The sequence below is a fragment of the Berghia stephanieae genome, chromosome 2, assembly GCF_034508935.2.
Source record: "Berghia stephanieae isolate SIO BIC M18660-M18661 chromosome 2, UCSD_Bste_1.3, whole genome shotgun sequence".
Classification (NCBI taxonomy): domain Eukaryota; kingdom Metazoa; phylum Mollusca; class Gastropoda; order Nudibranchia; family Aeolidiidae; genus Berghia; species Berghia stephanieae.
This window is the reverse complement of record NC_088361.1, coordinates 73073869-73097321: the sequence shown is the minus strand read 5'-3', so window position 1 is coordinate 73097321 and position 23453 is coordinate 73073869. Positions and strand designations below refer to the sequence as shown.

The following is a 23453-nucleotide window of genomic DNA, read 5'->3' as shown; positions in this document are numbered from 1 at the left end:
ATAATCAATAAACTTCATTAAAAATAATAAACAATGATTAGCTTGTATTTTAAAACAGAAACAGCAGAAAATGTCTTGATACAATTAAGTTAAATAGGCAGAATATAAAACCTACTTATGTATGTTTTGTTTTTTAGTGCTTGCAACATTTTAAGGTTGTTTCAGGAGATCAACTTTCCTTAATTATTCCACTCCCCGCAAAGAAAAACTTGAATTAAAATAACTCTATTTGTACAAGGGCTCTTTCAGAAATAACCGAAAAATGCCCATTGCTCAGCAACCAGTGGAGATTTTTTAATTCTGTAAACGACATGATATTCCTTATTTCCTTACGGATATTCCCAGAAATTATGAAGTGCATCATTTTGCACAATGAATTTCTAGACGATTTTAAAGATGGCGGCCCACCTTGAAACTTGGTCAAAGGAGGAAATCAGAGCTGTCATATGTTTTTTGAACGCCAAAAGTCTGAATCCTACCGAAATTCATAAAGAACTTCAGAGTGTATATGGTGAGCATGTTATAAGCCGTACACAAGTCTATCATTGGTGTAATTTGTTTGAAGCCGGCCATTCCGACTTGACAGACAGGGATGGGAGAGGGCGTTCGATAACTGCGACGTCAGAAGACAATGTGAAGCGAATTGATGAGCTTATTCGTCAAGACAGGAGGTTGAAACTTCATGAAATCGCAAGCAGTCTTGAAATTTCGGAAACTTCTGCCCATAGAATTGTATTTGATGAACTTGGCTACAGAAAATTCAGCGCAAGATGGGTTCCTAAGCAATTGACAGACAATCATAAAGAACAAAGATTGGACATCTGCAGGGAACTTTTGAGAAGAAGCAAGAGCTCACGCAGGGTTCACGGGCATACTGCCAACGCCGGCGGAGACTTTCTAGGGTACGATGTGACTTTTCTTGACAGCATAGTCACCGGTGATGAGACTTGGTTGCACCATTGCACCCCAGAAACAAAGCAAGATTCGATGACATGGAAACATCCATCCTCACCTGTCGCGAAGAAATTCAAAGTCATGCGGTCAGCAAAGAAAATAATGGGAACTGTTTTCTGGGACAGTCGTGGTGTTATTCTGTTCGAAACCTTACAACCTGGAGAAACAATCAATGCTGCAAGGTACTGCCAAACTCTTGACAAGCTTAGGGAGGCCATTTGCAGAAAGCGCCCAAGGCAGTTGACCAACGGGGTCATTTTGCAACACGACAACGCTACACCCCACACAGCACGAGTGACGCAAGGTTGGCTAGAGAAATATTGATGGGAGATTTTGCCACACCCACCACACAGTCCAGACCTCACACCATCTGATTATCACCTCTTTGGGCCACTGAAACGTGAGCTGGCAGGAAAATGCTTTGATGTCGATGAAGAGCTTGTTGACCATGTGCGGAAATGGCTACAAAACCTTGACGGAAATTTCTTCCGAGAAGGTATCTATTCCATGGTGCGGCGTTGGCAGAAGTGTGTCGACAGACTTGGCTGTTACGTAGAGAAATGAAGGACGAGTCAAGGTATGAACACGTGCAAGAATTTTGTTGATAGCATAAAAAACGCGGATTTTACAGGCATTTTTAGGTTAATTATGAAAGAGCCCTCATACAACATCCACATCTACCTCTAATTGTGTAAGTGGCAACAATAAAAATATTCTGTCCCTCCAGGAAAATGCCACCACATCCACTTATATGTGACTGCATAATTTTGCCCTCCGGATGTCTTTATCAAATATTTCATCTTTAAAAAAAAAAAAATATTGGAGTTTTGGCGATTTTTAAAATTAAACACATGGCATACTGTTAGCAGAATCAATTGATGTACACTTAGGCTAAATCCCAGGATTTATGGTTAAACAACTGGGGATAAGCATTCTGGTGGACGGTCACTCCGAAATTCGTCTGGTCCTGATATTTTCCTGAGTGATCGGGGGCATGGCAGTATAAATTTTTGGGAGAATTTTACTGTTTTGGCTTCAGATTCTTGATCAGCGAAAAATTTACAATAGTTTGATACTGAGAGCTATGTGTCCACTCCAAAAAATTCTTAATTAGTAAAAAGATTATTTATGTTTATTGTTTTAATGTTGAGTCAGGGAGCGATTTAATCATCGACACATATATATCCAACAACTTGGCACATAACATGTAATTGACAGATCCCAAAACCTGGACTATGGACTGTGATGATGGTTGTGGGTATTGAAGCTATGCATTTAGGTAAAATACAACATTCACCAGCCAGATAAAACGTACCAGTGGTAGTTGTAGCAATGGTGGTGTTGGATGCAGTAGGAATGATGATGATGTGGTTGTGGTAAGGATGTTGATGTGGTGGTATTTGTAGTATTAGTGGGGGTAGGGATGGTGATGTCGAAGTAGTTGTAGCAATGGTGGTGATAGTAGTGGTGGTGGTTGCAGTAGGAATGATGATGAAGTGGTTGTGGTAGGTTGGTAGGTATGATGATGTGGTGGTGGTGTTGTACTAGTAGTAGTGGTGGTAGGGATGATGATGTGGTGGTGGTTGTAATAGTGGCGGTGGTGGTAGAGGTGATGATGTGGTAGTAGTTGTAGTAATGGTGGTCATAGGGATGATGATGTGGTGGTTATAGTAGTGGTGGTTATAGGGATGATAATGTGGTGGTAGTTGTAGTAATAGTGGTGGTAGGGATGATGTGGTGGTTGTTGTAGTGGTGGTGGTAGGGATAATGATGTGGTGGTAGTCGTAGTAAAGGTGGTAGGGATGGTGATATGGTGGCGGTAGGGGTGATGATGTGATGGTACCTGTAGTAGAGGTTGTAGGGATGGTGATGTTGTGGTTGTAGTAGTAGTTGTGGTAGGGATGGTGATGTGGTGGTGGTGGTGGTAGGGGTGATGATATGGTAGTAATGTCCACTCCGAATAATCGCAACATTCAGTTAATTGCAACATTTCCTAAGAAACAGAATTAATTCTATATATAAAAGTCACTGGTTAATTGCAACAAAGTTTGGTTAATCGCAACAAATTTTCAACCACAAAAAGAGAAAAATTCATGAAATCAATCAAACAAAATCTCATGATTAAATTTCATAATGGGTGATATCATGACAGGTTGAAGAATCAAGAGTGGGAGGGGTTTAATACTACAGCAGTGTGTCACCACTCAATTAGAGAAAAAAGAGGGCAAGGCTTTGCAATACAGGTTCGTGCGGTCATCTATGACTATTAGATATGAGGCGATTGGGCTGGGCATAGTCTACACAACAGGTAGAAAATAACTCTTGTAAGGAGAGACTGAGCAATGATATTCTTTGATTTGGGATAGACAAATGTGCATTCTGATATTGTAAGATTTGCAACAAGACTGGACCTGGCAATACTAAAAGCATATTTTAGAAAGAAAGATGAGTACACAGATTGTTGGAAGTCCGCCTTTGGGTGGAAGATTCTCAGCCTTGAATAATAGTAATAATAATAATAATAATGATAACAATAATAATGATAATAATAATAATAATAATAATAATAATAATAATAATAATAATAATAATAATAATAATAATAATAATAATAATAATAATAATAATAATAATAATAATAATAAGAAGAAGAAGAAGAAGAAGAAGAAGAAGAAGAAGAAGAAGAAGAAGAAGAAGAAGAAGAAAAAAAGAAGAAGAAGAAGAAGAAGAAGAAGAAGAAGAAGAAGAAGAAGAAGAAGAAGAAGAAGAAGAAGAAGAAGAAGAAGAAGAAGAAGAAGAAGAAGAAGAAGAAGAAGAAGAAGAAGAAGAAAAAATTTAATAATAATAATAATAATAATATAATAATAATAATAATAATAATAATAATAATAATAATAATAATAATAATAATAATAATAATAATAATAATAATAATAATAATAATAATAATAACAAAAAATAATTTTAAAAAATTATGGTATCAGAGAAATTAATTAAAAATCTGTCGCATCCTCATTTACTTCCTGCAGATCTCCACCTTTGCGTTCTATTCCTAATCCCGGACTGACCAAATACCTGAATATTACTCCAATCCAGCAACAATGAAAATGGCAATAAGACAATACCACAACTCGACTCCCCAGCAACAACCATACGTAACGCAACGCGATAAACCAACAGAAGACACATGAAACGTAATTATGCTACATCTCCAAGACATTACAGTGAACAAACATTAATGAAGAAGCCATGCATTGACAATGAATCGGATATACCTTCTGACACTGGATCACACTCACACGGTCAAAGTTCCCCCCACCCAAGATCTCAGGGAATAGATGCAAGATGACTTTCCTGACCAGTTAACTTTCCACTTAACGATTTTGATATTAATAATATGTCTTGTAAAATTACTTTACAAGAAAGGGTCATTTATTATTCAAATACTAAAACCATTGGTGAGGATTTTGTCATATTATATTCAAATATAGATAGTCTTTTAAACAAATGAAACGAACTAAATGTGTTGATTCAGAGAGATAGACCTAATAAATAATATGCTTCACAGAGATTTTACAAAAAATTATAAGGATATTGATTATTGAACTGGAATATGTCATTCCTGGTAACATTTTATTCACAAATAAAAAAATATTGAGACGTGTAGGTATCTATACTTTGGAAAAACTTGACCTCCGATCGGTTGAGTTTAAGAATAATAACATTGTAAAGGAAAGTGTGCGGTGTAATTTGAATTACAATAACGATCGCATATTGATTGAAAATGTATATAGGAAGTAAATTTTGATAAAGCTAAATTTATTCATGATATTTCTGACATTTTTCGGTCTCTTCTTTATGAAAATTATAATCCCATTGTTATTATTATTACTGGTGATTTTAATTTGCCTCAAATTAATTGGAATACAAAATGCAATATACACCCAGAGGCTTACTTTCAAGAAGCAGTTAGAGAAGCATTACTTCACAGTTAATCAGTGAACCTACCCCACACAGGGAAAATCAAAATAGTAATGTTCTTGATTTGTTACTTTGCAATGATGAACATTTTGTTAGAAACATTGAACATCTTGCGCCTTTGGGTAAAAGCGACCATGATGTCATTTGTATTACATTAGACTTTTCAGGTAGAATTAAAAACAGCAATTCATGTAAAGATTCTATACTAGATAATTACCATAAAGCCAATTATACTGAGTGTAAAAATAAATTAGGTGATATTGATTGGAATATAATGTATGAGATGAATGTTGAAGATGCATGGCTGTTTCTTAAATTATGTAAACTCAAGACATTGGAATCTAAATATGTCCCATTAAAACATTCAAAAAACGGCTCACAATCCACTGTGGACTAATAAAATGTTAAACGTATATAAACAAAAAGAATAAGCTTTTCCAAAAATATACTATGGTTAAGTCAACTGAAAACTATAACAACTATGTATGCATTAGAAAAGCAGCTAAGAGTTATATTAGGAAAGCAATTAAAAATTTTGAAGAAAAAAAAAAACGTTATCAAAGACACGAAAACAAAAAATTTGAAGCTTTTGGGAAATATGCTAACACTAAAACGAATATCAGGAATAAGTAATCTTAGAAAATCTAACAGTAACAGTGATATCACCTTTGATAATAGTGAAAAGGCAGAGACATTTAATAATCGCCCTTAAATAATCTTTTATTTTCGAGTGTTTTTGTTAATGAAGATAAATCTGATTTGCCATCAAAGTGTGACAGAAATAATGAAATTTATCTGACAGATGTTGAAATATCAGCTGACAATGTTTTAACTAAATTATAAACCTGGATACTGCTAAAAGCACGGCCCTGATAATCTTCATCCTTATTTTTTGAAGGCTAGGGCTACTGAACTATGTCTTCTACTTTTGATTTTGTACAATAAAACTCTATCTACAGGACAAATTCCAAATGACTGGAAACTAGCAAATGTCACAGCTATTCATAAAAAAGGCGACAAATCAGATGTAAACAACTACAGACCCATTAGTTTAACTTGTGTACTAGGCAAATTCCTTTAATCTATAACTAAGGATTATATGACGGACTATCTTGAATCAAATAGTAGTATGCATAAAGTAAAGATAGCAGACGAGATGTCTGTTTTCAATTCTGTTAAAAGTGGTTTTCCTCAGGGCAGTGTATTGGGTCCCCTTTTATTTATATTTTATATAAAGAATTTACCAGATGTAAACTTTTCGCCAATGACACTAAACTATAATCTTTTTCAACCAATTGTACTTTATACTTTTTTTTTGCCACAATTGTAACAAATTGAAAACGAAATGAATATGTTTATGTTGTGTATATCGCATGTGTGAAAGAAAGAGAGGAAGAGAGAGAGAGAGAGAGAGAGAGAGAGAGAGAGAGAGAGAGAGAGAGAGAGAGAGAGAGAGAGAGAGAGAGAGAGAGAGTGAATGAGAGAGAGAGAGAGAGAGAGAGAGAGAGAGAGAGAGAGAGAGAGAGAGAGAGAGAGAGAATAAGTAGGAGTGAAATATCTGTTCAATGTTACAGTTATCATTTAACATTATAACAAGTGTAACTAAATGACAAATTGCCATATTTATGGACAATAAAGATTTATTATTATTATTATTATTATTATTATTATTATTATTATTATTATTATTATTATTATTATTATTATTATTATTATTATTATTATATATACTCGCTTTTTCAATGGAATAAGAAATGGAAATTAAATTTTAACATTGAAAAATGTAAAGTTTTGTATATTGAAAGAAATAATCCAATGACTCTATATCTTGTTGAGGATACTGGAACAAAGATTTTATCTGTCACTGACACACAGCGAGATTTGGGGGTAATTTCTTATTCTTAGCTAAATTTTGCTGCTCACATCCATAATGTTATCAATAAAACTACAAAAATGATTGGACTCATACCAAGAAGATTTGTTTACATGGATACGTAAATTTGCGAAACTTTATATAAGTCAGTCAATAGATCTCTCTTAGATTATGCAAATTGCATATGGAACCCCTTATTTATTTAAAAGACAGTCAGTACTTTCATGCATATTTCTCATTCAACATTATGCTTCCGATTCATATTTGTTTACATGTCGATTTGATTTATCTTTACAGGGTATTTTAAGGCCAATTGGTCTATTTAACCCTTAATTGTTATATCAATGATAATAATGATAATATTAAGAAGAAGAAGAAGAAGAAGAAGAAGAAGAAGAAGAAGAAGAAGAAGAAGAAGAAGAAGAAGAAGAAGAAGAAGAAGAAGAAGAAGAAGAAAAAGAAGAATTATAGTAATAATAATAATAATAATAACAATAATAATAATAATAATAATAATAATAATAATAATAATAATAATAATAATAATAATAATAATAATAATAAGAAGAAGAAGAAGAAGAAGAAGAAGAAGAAGAAGAATAATAATAATAATTTTCTATATTTGGGCAAGTGAATCTATTGCGTGATGAGGACATCAAAAGATCGTAGATGTAGTGGCGAGGAGAGGGGGGGGGGGGGGGTTGAAAGACTCCCTGTCTATCTTAGTCCTAGTCGTGTGGATCCAGATTGATGAGTTTATCTTATCCGGATTAGCTCATGGGCACTATCTTAAACGTTTTAAATTACTAATGATATTGAACAGAAAAATTGGGACCAGCCTCAGACTTCAATTTAAGCGAGAGTTTATCTTAACACAGTTTATCTTAAGAGGACTGATATAATTAATTACTTGGTTAAGAAAAATTGTGTTATTCTTGTACTTCTCAACCTCAGTGCAGCCTTTGATACCATTATCAACATATTCTTCTCACCAGATTAAAAAGTGTATAATATGGCATCGATGGGGCAGTTTTACATTGGTTTTATTCTTATCTGATTGGTAGGGGGCAGATTGTCAGCATAAATCACAAACATGTCTCTGATACTGACTGTTCCTTTATCTTTTGGCATGCCACAAGGATCAGTCTTATTCTTAGGGCCTCTTTTATTCACAATGTACACTGAACCTCTGAATGTTGAAAAACTATTGTCATTGTAATGTTCCTAAAAAAAAGTTGTCTCATTCTTGTAAATTAGAACCAAAAGTCCTTGCCACTTAAAACAATTTTCATTTTATTATTTCATTTTTAAAAAATTGTTTGTTTCTTACTGAAGTGGAATAGTTTGTCTCGCTCATCATTCAACATTTATGTAATAACATTCCTTGGTAAAATGTTGAAATCTATGTCTTTCAAAACATTTTTTTTTGTTTGTTTGTTTGTTGCTTTAGGTCTCTTCCAACACAATTGAGGTTATAAGAGAGACCGCTGAAACAAAAAAACAAGCAATCTAACAAAAATAGTACAAATGTAAATCAAAATCATAACCTAAAGATATCATAAGCTAAATTATAAATAACCAAGAACAAACAGGCAGAAGATTTACAGAAAAAAAAATATCCCCTGTCAAAAATACAATCACAAACCAAAGAAGCAGGATAGGCTAGTAAAGAGAAGAAGAAACGACATCACTATCGGATCGTACACCCATGCGAACATCATAGGTATATGATTCAAGGGTGATGCTCCCATCCAACCACCCGCTTTCAAAACATCGCATGATTAATAATTCATACAACCAAACAGAAAGAAGTTGAGGGATGGAGTGGGAGGGAATCCCAATAGATTAGAGGTTCATAAGCAAGGTAACTGGTTTAATCTCTGGCATAGTTTATAGTTTTTCTCCCCCCCACTCCTTAGAGTATAAATTGCAACACAACAGGGATACATTCCAGTTCCTAGTTCTTATGAACACTACAACCAAACAGTCAATATGGCTCAGTGTAAGAAGACACAAATTAATGATCAGGCCTGTAAACGGTTGGTGAAAAAATTGTTGGAACTTATTGAACACGCGAAAATAGACCAACAGGACAAAAATATGGATTAATTAATAAACACAACACAGATATGACATGTAAATTGACTAGTCTACGACTAGTAGAAGAAGAAGAAGAGGTGTGGTGTGTGAAGGAGAAAAGAGAGAAAAAGTAAAACAATCACGGTCGTGAGGAAAGTATACTTCCGCTGAGAGCTTTCAAAGAAGAATATATATATTTTGAAGAAAAATAATTATTTCTCATTATTTTTTTCCGATCGACATCTAGACTGAAACAAAGGAAGGAGAAAAGAGAGACGGAGAAATGCATGTGTGTCTGTAGCAAAATAGATAGAAGCGGCCCGGTCCGATGCGCTGCGCGTGCTAGTCATTTACTGACTAGATGTGTGTTAGACGACTCGCGCGAACTGCCCAACCCTCTCTCGCTGGCAGGCAGGCAGTGAATACATCCACTTCTAGCAGAGCGTGTAGCTAACTGATAGACGGTCTAGTTTTGTTTTGTCTTTGATGCGACAAATAAAAAGTTTTTTGTTTTTTTTTAAAGTTGGCATTCGAAACGGAATAAAATCAGATTTTTTTCGAGGAACGAAATAAAACTCTTTTATTTTTTTTTTTTTTTGGTTCTGTTCTTTGACACTCCAAATTTTATTTTTACTATTAATTTTTTTTTTTTTAATATTAGAACTTAACAGAATATATAAAGCAAAATTGTACTGTCGGAAATTCGTCAATAATTGGAAGATTTACAGGCCTGAATGATAAAGATTTAAACAAAATAAAAATTTGCTTTGCAATCTAATTCATATTGAATGCTTTTAAAGATCATCTGAAAATTATTTCCAACTTTATACTTCCTTTATCGTAATCAAAATACTAATGTAAAATTCAAAATCTCAAAACAACAGATATAACTTACCGTAATCCTAGTCCAGCATACTCTGGAATTTGCTTGAGTCGAGGTTTCATAAATGGTTGGCATTTCAATTTGCATTCATATGAAAAGGAAATACGCCAACCAAAGTCTGGCAGCTCTGGAATGGATGAGTGCTGACCAGACAGGACGGTTTCTATATCCAGAGATGCCTTGTTGTCCATTGAATTGGCTAATTTGAGATCTTACACTAGCTAAATAGTTCTGTAGAAGAGGGAAATTATTTATTAAAAAAGATTTTGACACAAAAGTCCAATCAGTATTATATAACTAAGTATCATAAAATCATAATAAACAGCAATGGTGACTTCCCTCTCCCTCCACCCAGACCCTTTGTATTCACTTTTTCATTTCCTACCTTTGACATCTTTATGAAACTACTGACGGCATCAATCATAGATTGTGGCAATCGTGCACCATTCATCTCTGCCAATGTTGTTATTTCATTGAGCACAAGTTCATTCGTCTAGTGGTCTTTCCAGGAAATGCAGAGGAGTTTTCTATGACATTTATTTTCGAAGGCCTGTAGCCTCTTTGTTGAATATGCTGACAGTGACCAGCTTGTGCAGCCATATAAAACCATCAATAGAATTATGGATGTCAATAGCTTCAGTTTTGTTGGAAAAGTGAGGTTCCTTTCTTCCAAATTTGATTTAGTTTGGACATTATATTGATGAAATTGCCATTGCTATTCTAATTTTTATTTCAGATATTAATTTGCAATGTTTAGTAAGGGTGGTACCCAAATTTGAAAGAATTGACTTCCTCTAATAGCTGTCCATTCATGAGCTCCTATCTGTGCTAACCTCCATCCCATTAGATGTTGCATTTTTGGCAAGCCTATCAGTCAGTTTTTGTTGTCCTTGTTTGCTTCCCTCAAAAACATCTATACCATCAGCAGAGCAGAGGTTACTTATTGGTCACCCATATACTATATTGTAGAGTGAAAACTGAGAAGTGTGTCTCTCATTATGTATTCTTTCAAGTTGAATACAACCGGTGAAAGTAGGCACCCTTGTCTTACGCCTTCAGTGGTCTTAAAAATCTCGCCAACATCAAGAACATAGTGAAGACAAAGACCTATTATTAAACGCAAAGAAAACGAAAATAATGAGCACAGATAAAAGCAGCACTGCTCAGGTCGAAATAGAAGGAGAACAACTGGAAAATGTTACAAATTTCATTTACCTTGGAGCACAAATAGAAGCCAATGGAAAATCGGCACCAGATATCAGGAGAAGACTTGAAATTGCAAGCAACAAACTAAACAAAATGATGGCAATCTGGAAGAGCGAGGAAGTCAGACTGAAAATGAAGATCCTAACATCCTGTATTTTTCCTACTACAATATATGGATGCGAGACATGAATCAGAAAAGAGAATAACCGCCTTCGAAATGAAATGCTATAGAAAAATCTTACGCATCCCATGGACAAACAAAGAAAGCAATGCAAACATCATGAAAACACTAGGACTAAAAAAGTCCCTGCTAATGAGTAAGATAAAAAAGCTGAAACTCAATTACTTTGGGCACCTGAAAAGACACGACACACTAGAGAGAGATGTACTGGAGGGCATGGCGGAGGGCAAAAGAGGCAGAGGAAGACCACAAAGAAGATGGCAACAGGATATACAGGAATGGCTCAACAACGGCGTGACGGAATGTGGCAGATGGGCACAAGACAGAGACTTCTTCCGAAGGACTGTGTGGGAGGCTACGTCCAAGTGATATGCCACAGAGAGAGAGAGAGAGAGAGAGTAATAGTAGTAGTAGTAGTAGTAGTAGTAGTAGTAGTAGTAGTGCATAGTAGTAGTAGTAGTAGTAGTAGTAGTAGTAGTAGTAGTAGTAGTAGTAGTAGTAGTAGTAGTAGTAGTAGTAGTAGTATCGTTCGGCTACACTTCTATGTTCAAGGTATCAATCCAGGTTCGGAAGTCATCATCACATTTGTTGATGTTTCAAATCCCACTTCAAGTTTTGCCTCTGGGCAATCTAGTACGAGGTGGTTTGCATCTTGTGGTGCTTGGTTGCACTTTGGGCATGAATCACAGCTTAATAATACTACCGATATCTTGGTTATTGACCCCAGAATCCACAATAATACTACAGATATCTTAGGTCATTTACCCTATGCATAAGAATGCATCGATCATTGTCATTCACCCTCCTAAAATATTATATTATCCGACATCAATTGCATACACTTTGAATTTTGATCGGACTAATCAGACATAAAATGTGTATAGATCTGCAAAAAGATTAAAATTAAATGGCGACAAGACCGAAGCCTTATTCATTGCTAGTTCCAATAATAAGACAGATCCATTTACACTGGCACTGACAATCAATGATAATGACAAAATACAACTCACAACATTAGCAAAAAATCTCGGCATCACCTTAGAGAGTGATCTGTCTATGAACAAACATAGTAACAATGTGAGAACAAGTGCTATCTATATCAGAATAATCAGACCATTTATTAATAGGGAAACTTGCAACAAATTGGAAACATCTTTGATATTCCCGAAAATGGACTACAGCAATGCACTGTTTGTTGGTCTCACAAAGGACAAAATAAACAAACTCCAGAAAATACAGATCATGGCAGCCCGCGTTGTACTGCAGAAAGACAGGAAAACTGCAGCTCCCAAATTACTACAGCAGCTGCATTGGCTGCCAGTGGACCAGCGGATTAAATATATATCTTCAACTATCGTTTTTAAATGGTTAGAGGGCTCGTCACCAGCATATCTCTCAAACCTCATTGAACGGTATAACCCACAGCGATCGCTTCGATCAACGAACGACCTCAAATTGAAAACACCCCGCTGTCGAGTGAAGGCTGGTGAACGCGCCTTTAAGCATTCTGGCCCAAGGTTGTGGAATTTATTACCACTAGAGATACGTTCTTCGTCTTCACTAGAGGAATTCAAGCGTCGATTGAAGACATTCTTATTCCGACAGGCTTTCTTTTGATTATGTGTATAATTAGTGTTATTCATGTACTGTGTTAATCTATGTTATGCGCCCAGAGCCCTCCTGTTTGGCGCACTATAAATCTATACCATTATTATTATAGATTGACCATTATAACGAAATAGACCAGCACCACTTCCGTGGCTTTTTAGGCCATTTCCGTTACTCTGTGGCAAGCACAGATTTCCATGGCACTTGGCAGCTCTGCTTTTCCACGATTTCCCGATCTTTTGGGAACCCTGTGTCTCAATAATTTGAAAGTGAGGGAGGCCTTCCGAAAGATCCTAGGCAGAAACGCCACTTTTAAATTTGGCTTACAGGAATTTCAGACACCACTTGGAGGAATTTCAATGCCGAAAGGGGAATTTCTGCACACAAGAAAAGGTAATTGGGATGGCATTTGGCATCGTGTTTATTGTAACACATTAAGTAAGGTTATATCAGCGGCAGTAAAAACGAAGAAAATGGGATAGTAAAAAGTTCTAGAATTACAATTAAAGCACCAAAGAAAAGGAAGACAAAGGGTAATTGGTTTAAATACGGAACAGATATAGACTCCAAGCGCACACTATCAGTGTAGTTTGAGATCACCTAAAAGTCTCATCCAGACACAAGCACAGAGGAACACATTCAAATGTTTACAAATCATATACAATATGTAAACAATACATAGTGCATAATAGAGGGATGATTTACAAGACAAAAAAAAACCATCTCCCAAAACTGTCACTGTACATTCAGCTGTTTCACTCCCAGCGAGGGTATCCAACCAAGGCAAGGACAAAACCAAGTACAGTAATCTCATCCCAAGACAACAGAGAACATGTTGGAAAACATATATATATATCGGACTGACTATTTTCACCGTACGGTCTGCATCCAGACCATTAGAATTCGACCCGACATCATTTTCATTTTCTTCCTGCGTGCAGACCAGTTTTTAAAAAAAGAAAAAGTTTGCCGAGAACAAGGGAGGCCTCCCGAAAGCTCCTCGTTATAGCATTTCTTTCAATTTGTATTTTCACTTTGGACCTTTTGTCAGACGTTTATTTATTCAATTTGTCATCATATAGAACAAACCTTGATAGATTTGTGGCCCCCATTTTGATTTGTGAGGTATTGAAAGGCAGTGCAAAGCAGTCCTAGGGTTGTTTTTGTTTTTTCTATTAGGGATAGTTAGAGGTCGTTTGTTTTTCATATTAGGGGTAGTTAAAGGTACTAGGTTGTATTTTTTCTAAGGAGCGAATATTTGGCATGATGAGCTTTCGGAAGGCCTCCCAAAATAATACAGGCGGAATGGTGGATTCAGAATTGGTTACAGTTACCGATGAAGCTTTCCAATTTCATGGCGGCGATGGGGTCTCGAACCCGCGACCTTTCTGGTACAGGGCCAAGGAGGGCTTGGCTCTATTGTATGAGTATGAGCTGTTCACAACCCGAGAAATAGTGATTTCAACCTCTATGTCTATCACCATACGGTGAAAATCGTCCACCAAGATATTACTGTACGATGAAAAAAGTCTCCCACACTATTATCACCGTACGCTGAAGATCGTCCACCAAGGTATTACCGTACTGTGAAAATAGTCTCCCCCACACCGTACAGTGAATATAGCCTTCCACACCATTATTGCCGTCCGGTGAAAATAGTGTGTCAGGCTATTTTCACCGTACGATGAAAATCGTCTCCCACACTATTATTCTGTATTTTATCATGGAAACTGTAAGTTTTAAAAGATTTTTACACAGTCACTTAATGGCCGCCGCACTCCTACGAACATTGTTCACCTTATTTTTAGCCGTGATTTACCACCATCATTATTTTAATAATTGTGAACACTTTTATTCAACATCTGATTTTTACAACAGGCCTCGAGGCGGTAAACGTAAACAACGTCACATTCCAGCTGTGATTTTTAACTCAAGTGATCCGATTTTTTACAATAATATTAATAAGAACAGGCCTCGGGGAGGCAAACGGAAACAACATAACATCTCAATGGTAACAACTCGTCGTCCACCCCGCCCCCACACAAACCCCCGTCCACCACCAACAAACAGTTTCACAAACGACAACAATAACATTGTTATTGGTCTTCTGAATGCACAGTCCTGCCGTAACAAAACCGAAGAATTAAACGATTTATTAACGGAGAAGAACTTCGATATACTATTTATAGTAGAGACATGGCTCTCACAGTCTGGAGACGACCCAGTTGAAAAAGCTATGACACCCCCTGGGTACCAATTTAGATCGTATCCAAGGAAAGATCAGCGAGGGGGTGGCATTGGCGTATTTTATAAAACAAAATTATGTAAACATGTGGAAATCATCGATTATCCCTCCAGAATACAAGATACAACTTCAACTGCATCTACCGACCGCCAGCAAACAAGAAAAACAAAATAAAATTACCTGATGTTAGGAAGGAAATCAACGAGATGCTAACTTTGCAACACACGCGTCCTGGCCATTCAATTATACTCGGCGACTTTAATTTTCACTTCGACAACGTCACAGACACCGCCAAATTGCACGAGTCATTATCGGAGAACAACATGTGCCAGATCGTAACAACGCCAACCCACTCTGCTGGTCATATTTTAGATTGGGTAATTGTAGAAAATTCAGAGTTCCAAAAAACCAACGCCACTGTCGATTATCTCCCCTTTTCGGACCACTCCCTCATTTCTTTCAATCTTGACGCTTCAAAACCATGCCAAGAAACCACCACCACATCAACCAGAAACATTAAAGGCATTAATTTGGACAATTTCAGAGGCGATTTAGAAATAAAACTTACTAAAAATTCAATGATTTCTCCAGACCAGTGGAATAGTTGTCTCATCGAAACGCTTGACAAACATGCGCCATTCCAAACAAGGACTGTCATCAACCGCAAGTATGCTCCGTGGTATACGTCGGACGTTAAAGAAGCTAAAACGAAGTGTCGGAGAGCAGAAAGACTGCTGAAAACATCAGGCCTTACGATTCATCGTGAAATATTCAAGAACGCATTTCGTGCCTGGAAGACAACAATAAAAAAGGCAAAGACCACATATTTTCTTTCAAAATTCGAAACTTCTAAATCTTGTAAACAATTATGTAACATCTGCAATGATCTACTTGGACGTGAAAGATGCACTTCATTACCATCTACAACCAATCAAAGAGACTTGCCAAACACATTTGTCAACTTTTTTAAAGACAAAATCCATAACATTCGTTCAGAACTAGATCAGCATGAACCATTTATAGATACAAATACATTCTGTGGTACCCCTTTAGACAAGTTCCAACCAGTTTCACCTAGTTTCATAAACGAGTTGATAAAAAAAGCTCCCATTAAATCCTGCGACCTTGATCCCCTACCAGCACAGCTTTTGGCCAGCTCCATCGATACATTATTACCATCCATTACATCAATCATAAATAAATCCATACTGACTGGCGAAGTTCCATCGTGCTTTAAAAGTGCCCTCGTCAAACCACTTCTGAAGAAACCATCACTGGACCACAATATATTAAACAATTATCGTCCTGTATCAAATTTACCTTTTTTGTCAAAACTTTTGGAGAAGGTAGTTCTTACACAATTAACATCTCATCTTAAGAACAACAGTTTGGAACAACCCTTTCAGTCAGCCTACAAACATCAACACAGTACTTCTTAAAATCTTTAATGACTTGTTATGTAATGCTGATGCTAACAATATCAATGTATTATGCCTTTTAGATCTTTCAGCTGCCTTTGACACCATTGACCATGACATTTTGTTAAGAAGACTAGAAAATACGTTCGGCATAAAAGGAATTGCCCTTAAATGGTTTACATCATATTTACAGGATCGATGGCAGACTGCCGTGGTGAATGGTGTTCAGTCAGATTAAGTTTTACTAAATTTTGGAGTGCCACAAGGCTCTGTTCTTGGCCCTGTCCTTTTTACTGTATATATGCAGCCCCTTTCTAGTGTGATATCCAGATTCAATCTGAGTTATCATTTTTATGCAGATGATACGCAAATATATGATTCAGCACCCCTTAGTAATTTACAGTTCTTAACCGTGGTGATGCGTCGGCGCTAATATTACCTCATCGGGAATCCTGCGATTACGGTGGCAATGCCTTGGAATTAGCGCACACGAAGTTACTAACAGCTTGTGCGACGGTGCCTATATTTAGCGCCGTGACATTGCCTTGACACCACCTTGACATAAATGGAATTTTCCATTATCCTAATAAGGAAATGTAGTAAAAGAGTCATAGATTTTGATTGGTCGAAAGTTTGACTTTTTCCATCATGCGATGGGGGATTTACAAGGTTATTATGACCTTTACAATTGTGCCGTGTGAACGGAAGCGTCGCGTGGGTAAATATAAACAAACCCTCCGGTTTCAGCGTCATTCCATCACTCGATCCTGTCTACTGTGCGGACGTGTTTACATTATTATTTCTATACCTATTTTTATTATTATTTTCAATTTTCAATCGAAGATGGAATCAACCCGTATTCTTGACTTGAGTGACCCTCAAGTGTTACGTGACTTGACTGATAACACTCATTTTATCAGCGAGGTCTTAGCTGACTCTGACTCAGAGCTTGACTCTGAGACTGATTCGGATAAGACTGACACTGATGATGATGATGATGAAAGTGATGATTTTGATGTGAGAACGGCAGAGTGGAGGTTTGGATGTACTGAACCTTCATGTCTACCGTTCACCGGTACCAGCGGTCTTCTTGTGGACATGGATGGGAGTACTCCATTGGAATTCTTTCATCTCATGTTTACGAACGAGATGTGTAACCACATCGTAACTGAGACCAACAGGTGAGTAACAGCATTCATTTTATTTTTATCTCTATCCATGTCCTTCATCCAATCATATTGTGCCATATTCATGATATTACTTATACTATTCTTTATTTTGGTCTGCATCATCACCATAAATTCTTACCACCACCAAACCGAAAATAACTCTCCATTCTTACCACCGACATATTGATAAAGTCTGACACATCTTTACCTAACACTAACACCACCGTTCCATTACTATTTATCAAAATTCCATTACCCTCCACCAATACTACTGTCACTGTGAACCTGTTCATGTACCACCACCACTACAATTTTCATCCTCCTCATCTACAACTACAACAACCAGCACATTGGGACCATTGTCATCCCCTTCATCTACCACCACCATTATCATTGTCATCCTCAACATCTACCACTACCACCACTATTACCATGATTCTTATGATTTACCATCACCATTACTTTCACATTATTCATCATTTATCATCACTGTTTTTACTTAATTATTTTTTTTTATTATGTGTACATCTCAATTACCACCACCATAAATATCACCCTCATTGCCAGGATCATAATTTTTACCTTCTTCATACTTTTCATTACTAATCAGATTTTACACTCTTGTTCTTCTTCTCAGATATGCCAATGCTATGTTGCGTGGGAGGGAACTTGCGCCAAGGTCGAGGTTCCGCAAGTGGGTGGCTGTCACTTTGGGAGAGATGTGGGCCTTCTTCGGGATCATCATCGCCATGGGCCTTATGCCGCTGGAAGATCTTGACGAGTACTGGAGTACTCATTTTGTGTTCGAACACAAGATGTTCTCAGCGGTCATGAAGCGGGATCGCTTTGTGCTTATATTGTCATTCCTACACATCTGCAATAACACCAACCAGCTTCCCCGTGACCATGAAGATTATGATCCCCTGTTCAAGATTCGGCCCTTCATCTCTGCCCTGAGAGAGAACTTCATGTCGACGTTTGCTCCAGGCCTCAACGTTGCAATCGACGAGGCGATGATTGCATGGCGGGGTGCCCTGTCCTTCAAGGTTTATAATCCTGATAAACCAGACAAGTTCGGGATTAAGGTTTTCGAGCTTTGTGACAGTGCCACCGGTTACTGTCACAATTTTGAAATCTATTCAGGAAAGAAGGACAGCACCTCACACGGAGCAACGTTCGACGTGGTGGACAGACTCATCTCTCCGTACACTGGATGTGGGAGGAGGCTGTACACTGACAACTACTACACTAGCCCTGATCTCTTCTCCCATCTCAAGGAGCTGGACGTTCTGGCCTGTGGAACCATGCGCATCAATAGAAAGTATGGCCCGCCGAAGAGCATGCTTCCCAAGCTCACGAAAAAGAACCCCGAGACGAAGGTATTGACAAATGGTTCACTTAATCTTCTTCGTTTTCATGACAAGAGGGAGGTGAATGTCTTGACGACCATCCACGATGACTCTCGGGTTCTGACAGGAAAGGTCAACTGTGTGACGAAGGAGCCAATTGTCAAGCTGAAGGCCGTCCATGAGTATAACAAGCTCATGGGCGCGGTAGACAGGAGCGATCAGATGGTGGCGAACAACGCCTTCAAGAGGCGGACCGTCAAGTGGTGGAAAAAAGCATTTTTCCGCATGTTCATGCTTGGCGTTCTAAATTCCTACCTGATTCAGAAAGCTACGTCTACTGGAAAGAAGCTTTGTCACCGTATCTTCAGACGGGAATTAGTTGTGCAGCTGGTGGAGTGGACCCCCATCCCTAGATGCCTCAGCGCTACCCGGATTGATGTCGGTGACTCGGCTATCTTTCGCCTCACAGCTCGTCACTTTGCTTCTTCAATCGTCCCTAAGCCCGGCCAGAAAAACAAATTTCCCCAGAGGGATTGTGTTGTGTGCACAGAGCCAGGCAAGAGACTTTCATCTCGCTATGAATGTCGATTTTGCAATGTGGGACTTCATGTTGACCCCTGCTTTGAGATCTACCACAGCGTGAAGGACTACAAGCGCGGCTTCAAGCGACTGAAAGAGGGGCACCATCATGAGAATGAAGATCAGGGCTAGTGTATTAGCCCTTGTCAGGGCTACCAATCAGTCCTTTTGAGGACTAACCATCAGTCCTTTTCAGGACTAACCATCAGTCCTTTTCAGGGCTCCCATCAGTCCTTTTCAGGACTGGATTAACCATCAGTCCTTTTCAGGGCTCCCATCAGTCCTTTTCAGGGCTCCCATCAGTCCTTTTGGGGACTAAAACCTTGTAATGGGCCACTGGCAGTCTCAAGCCTGCAACCTGTTTTCATAACAGGGACTCAGAGAGGAAGGTCTATTTTTATAAAAGTGTATTTTCAGAATTGGATTATTTGTGATATGTGATTCAGATTTGGATTATTTTATGGGGTAAGTAGGACCCTATGACTATGTACATTACTCTGTTTATTACACACTTTATTACTGTAAGATCTACCAATGAGAAATCCACATATATTGCCTTCTATTTGTCTTATGTAAAGCGCTTTCAGTGCTATATAACAGCTCAAGTTGTTTTTTTTTTTTTTTTAAATCCAGGGCCAGGGTATTATGCAAAAACTATTAATGTAAAAAAATCCTTAAAAATATAAATTTTAAATGTCCTTATTTATATATATTTTATCAAATAGACAAAACTTTTAGCTTTCAGAAAATGTATAGTTTGTATAGGAAATTATTGCAAAGAAAATCAGTAAACAGCTATTTGTGTCATACATGCAATATTGCCACAAATCAGCTGCGCGAGGTACCCTGTGTTTACATACGTAACCTTGTAGCAACCGACACTTATCTATGCACTTCCGGTATTGACCTGACCGCGTCACGGGGGTTAATACAATGAATTACGAGCTGTTTTAATGAGATTAAATCTTGGATGTACCACAATAAGTTAAAATTAAATGATAGTAAAACTGAGATTTTAATGTGTGGAAGGCCGAGTATCCTTAAACAGGCAAATAAATCACCTATTACTCTCGGAAATAGCACAATAGAATTTTCAAATAAAGCAAAAAACCTTGGCGTCATCATTGATAAAGATCTTTCCATGACAAGCCACGCGAATAACACCATACAATCTATGTACATAGAAATGAAAAAAATAAGCAAAATTCGTAATTTAATACCGAAGCACATAACAGAACTTTTAATTAATTCCCTGGTTTTATCTAAATCGGACTATTGTAACTCCCTTTGGGCGAATTTAGCTAAAGACAAAATCAGCAAACTTCAGGTTGCTCGCCAAGCTCATTGTACACAATAACAAAAAATACCCGTCAGCAACTCTTCTTCTCCGTGAGTTACATTGGCTTCCTGTTGAAAAAAGAGTTGCCTATAAGATTTGTACTGTTGTCTACAAATCCCTGAGCACGAACAGTCCCTCCTATATTAAAGACCTTCTAAACATATATGTCCCCAATAGAAACTTGAGGTCAAGCAATGACCAATCAATCCTTGTCAAACCTAAGACATTGCGTAAAATAGGTGAACAGTCTTTTCAATTTTCGGCTTCCCATTTTTGGAACTCTCTCCCGTCACACGTGAGATGCTCGGATTCGTTGACAATGTTCAAATCTCACTTAAAGTTTTATATTTTTACGTCATAATGTTGCAATATTATTTTCATATTTTGTTGTTGTTAAATTGAATTCGTATCACATTTCCTTCACACTTGTCTCACTGTAATATGTTTTGTTTTATATCACTGTAAAGCGCTTAGAGCCTGTGACAACGGGGTAAAGCGGTATATAAATGCCATTTATTATTATTAATATTATTATCACCGTACAATGAATATAGCCTTCCACACCATTATATAGTCTCCCGCACTATTATCACCGTACACTGAATATTATAGCCTTCCACACCATTATCACTGTATGGTGAAAATAGTGTGTCAGGCTATTTTCACTGCATGGTGAAAATCGTCCACCAAGATATTACCGTACGCTGAAAAAAGTCTCCTACACTATTATCACTGTACGGTGAAAATCGTTCACCAAGATATTACTATTACCGTACGGTGACAAAAGTCTCCCACACTATTATCACCGTACGCTGAAAATCGTCCACCAAATTATTACGGGACGGTGAAAAAAGTCTCCTACACTATTATCACCGTACGCTGAAAATCATCCACCAAAATATTACGGGACGGTGAAAAGTCTCCCACACTATTATCACTGTACGGTGAAAATCGTCCACCAAGATATTACCGTACGGTGAAAAAAGTCTCCCACACTATTATCACCGTATGCTAAAAATCGTCCACCAAGGTATTACCGTACGGTGAAAATAGTCTCCCACACTATTATCACCAAGATATTACAGTACGGTGAAAAAGTCTCCCACACAATTATCACCGTACGGCGAAAATCGTCCACCAAGATATTACCGTATGATGAACAAAGTCTCCCACACTATCATCGCCGTACTGTGAAAATCGTCCACCAAGATATTACCGTACAGTGAAAATAGTCTCCTACACACGGTGAGGCTATTATCACTCACCGTCGTAGGTCTATGGTGAAAATAGCGGCTCTAATACTAATAGTAATAGATATATAGGATAGGGTAGTAATAGAAGACACAGTAGGTGCCTCCATGCCCACTATGGGAGGTCAGGAACCCCACCCAGCAAATGAAGTAAAGCTCTAAAACCTTATGGTAGTGATTGTTGAAGATGTGATGCGGTGGTTGTTAGTGTTAGAGTGATGATGATAATGATGCGATAGTCATCATAGTCATAGTGAGCATATTTGTATAGACCGAGCATCTCTTTCAAATTTCAATTAGACATCGTGGATCTTTTGTCAGGCGTTTATTTATTCAATTTGTCAATATATAGATAGGTCAAGATGTTTAGTATTTGATAAATTCAAGAACAAACCTTGATAAATTAGTGAAAATTAAAAATTTCCTAGCTATCTAGCTAGATAATATTATGACCATTATTTTGGTCGCCATTTTGTTTTGTTTTTTGAAGTATTGAAAGGTAGTGCAAAGCAGTTTAGCTCTCGGTCGGAGGATTTTTGTTGTTGTGTGTGGTAGAATATATTATGGTTAGTTATATGTTTTTGTAAAGTTACTGGGGTGTTTGTTTTTCCTATTAGTATTAGGAGCAGTCTAAATGTACTATAGATAGCTAGATAGATCATCTATATATCGAATAATGGAATCCTTGATTTGGGACAAATTAGTCAAATAACTTAATGGAACAAAAGTTGCTGTCTGAGTATCAACTAGCGGCGGGCATTCGGAACATTTTCATGTTCCTGGTGGCGTTTGTTCCTGGTCCGTAACCTGTTCCTACTCCAAATTGGAGCGATTCGCGATTGTTCCGGTCGAAGAGTTTCGTATCAGTCATGTCCTAAGTAGTACGGCGCATAGATAACACAGGTACGGCGTACGTACTCGTGTTTGTGGTATCAACCACAGACAGACGAGAGGTTCAGACTGGAGGGAAGGACGTAGGCTGGTTTGCTCTCTCTCTCTCTCTCTCTCTCTCTCTCTCTCTCTCTCTCTCTCTCTCTCTCTCTCCACACACACACACACACACACAACACACACACACTCACACACACAGAGTAACATGAATAGAGGTGTGGGTCCAGGAGCAGGCAAGCCTTGTCTGGACGCCGGGTTGGATTGTTCTTAGTCTGGCTTCTCGTCTTCGGCTGTCCCAGCATGATTGGATCTTGGCTAGTATCACCCTTAGAGTCATCACTCAAGCCCTTGCACGGCGGCAACGTGACAATCCATCATAGCTGGAAATGGCAGACTGCCCTCAGACCACAACCCAAAATACCTAGGTGTCACGTTGGACAGACAATTA

The 23453-nt window shown here is 37.6% G+C and overlaps 1 protein-coding gene across 1 annotated transcript in view; it reads right to left on the bottom strand.

Moving 5' to 3' along the window:
• Nucleotides 1-22608, bottom strand: part of LOC144965498 (non-lysosomal glucosylceramidase-like) — a 145083-nt gene extending 122475 nt beyond the window's left edge. Inside the window, 2 exon segments of the mRNA XM_078900897.1 lie at nucleotides 9783-10001; nucleotides 22509-22608. Of these exon segments, the coding sequence (XP_078757023.1) occupies nucleotides 9783-9961 (179 nt within the window). The 5' untranslated portion in view covers nucleotides 9962-10001; nucleotides 22509-22608.
• Between the last annotated feature and the right edge of the window lie 845 nt (nucleotides 22609-23453).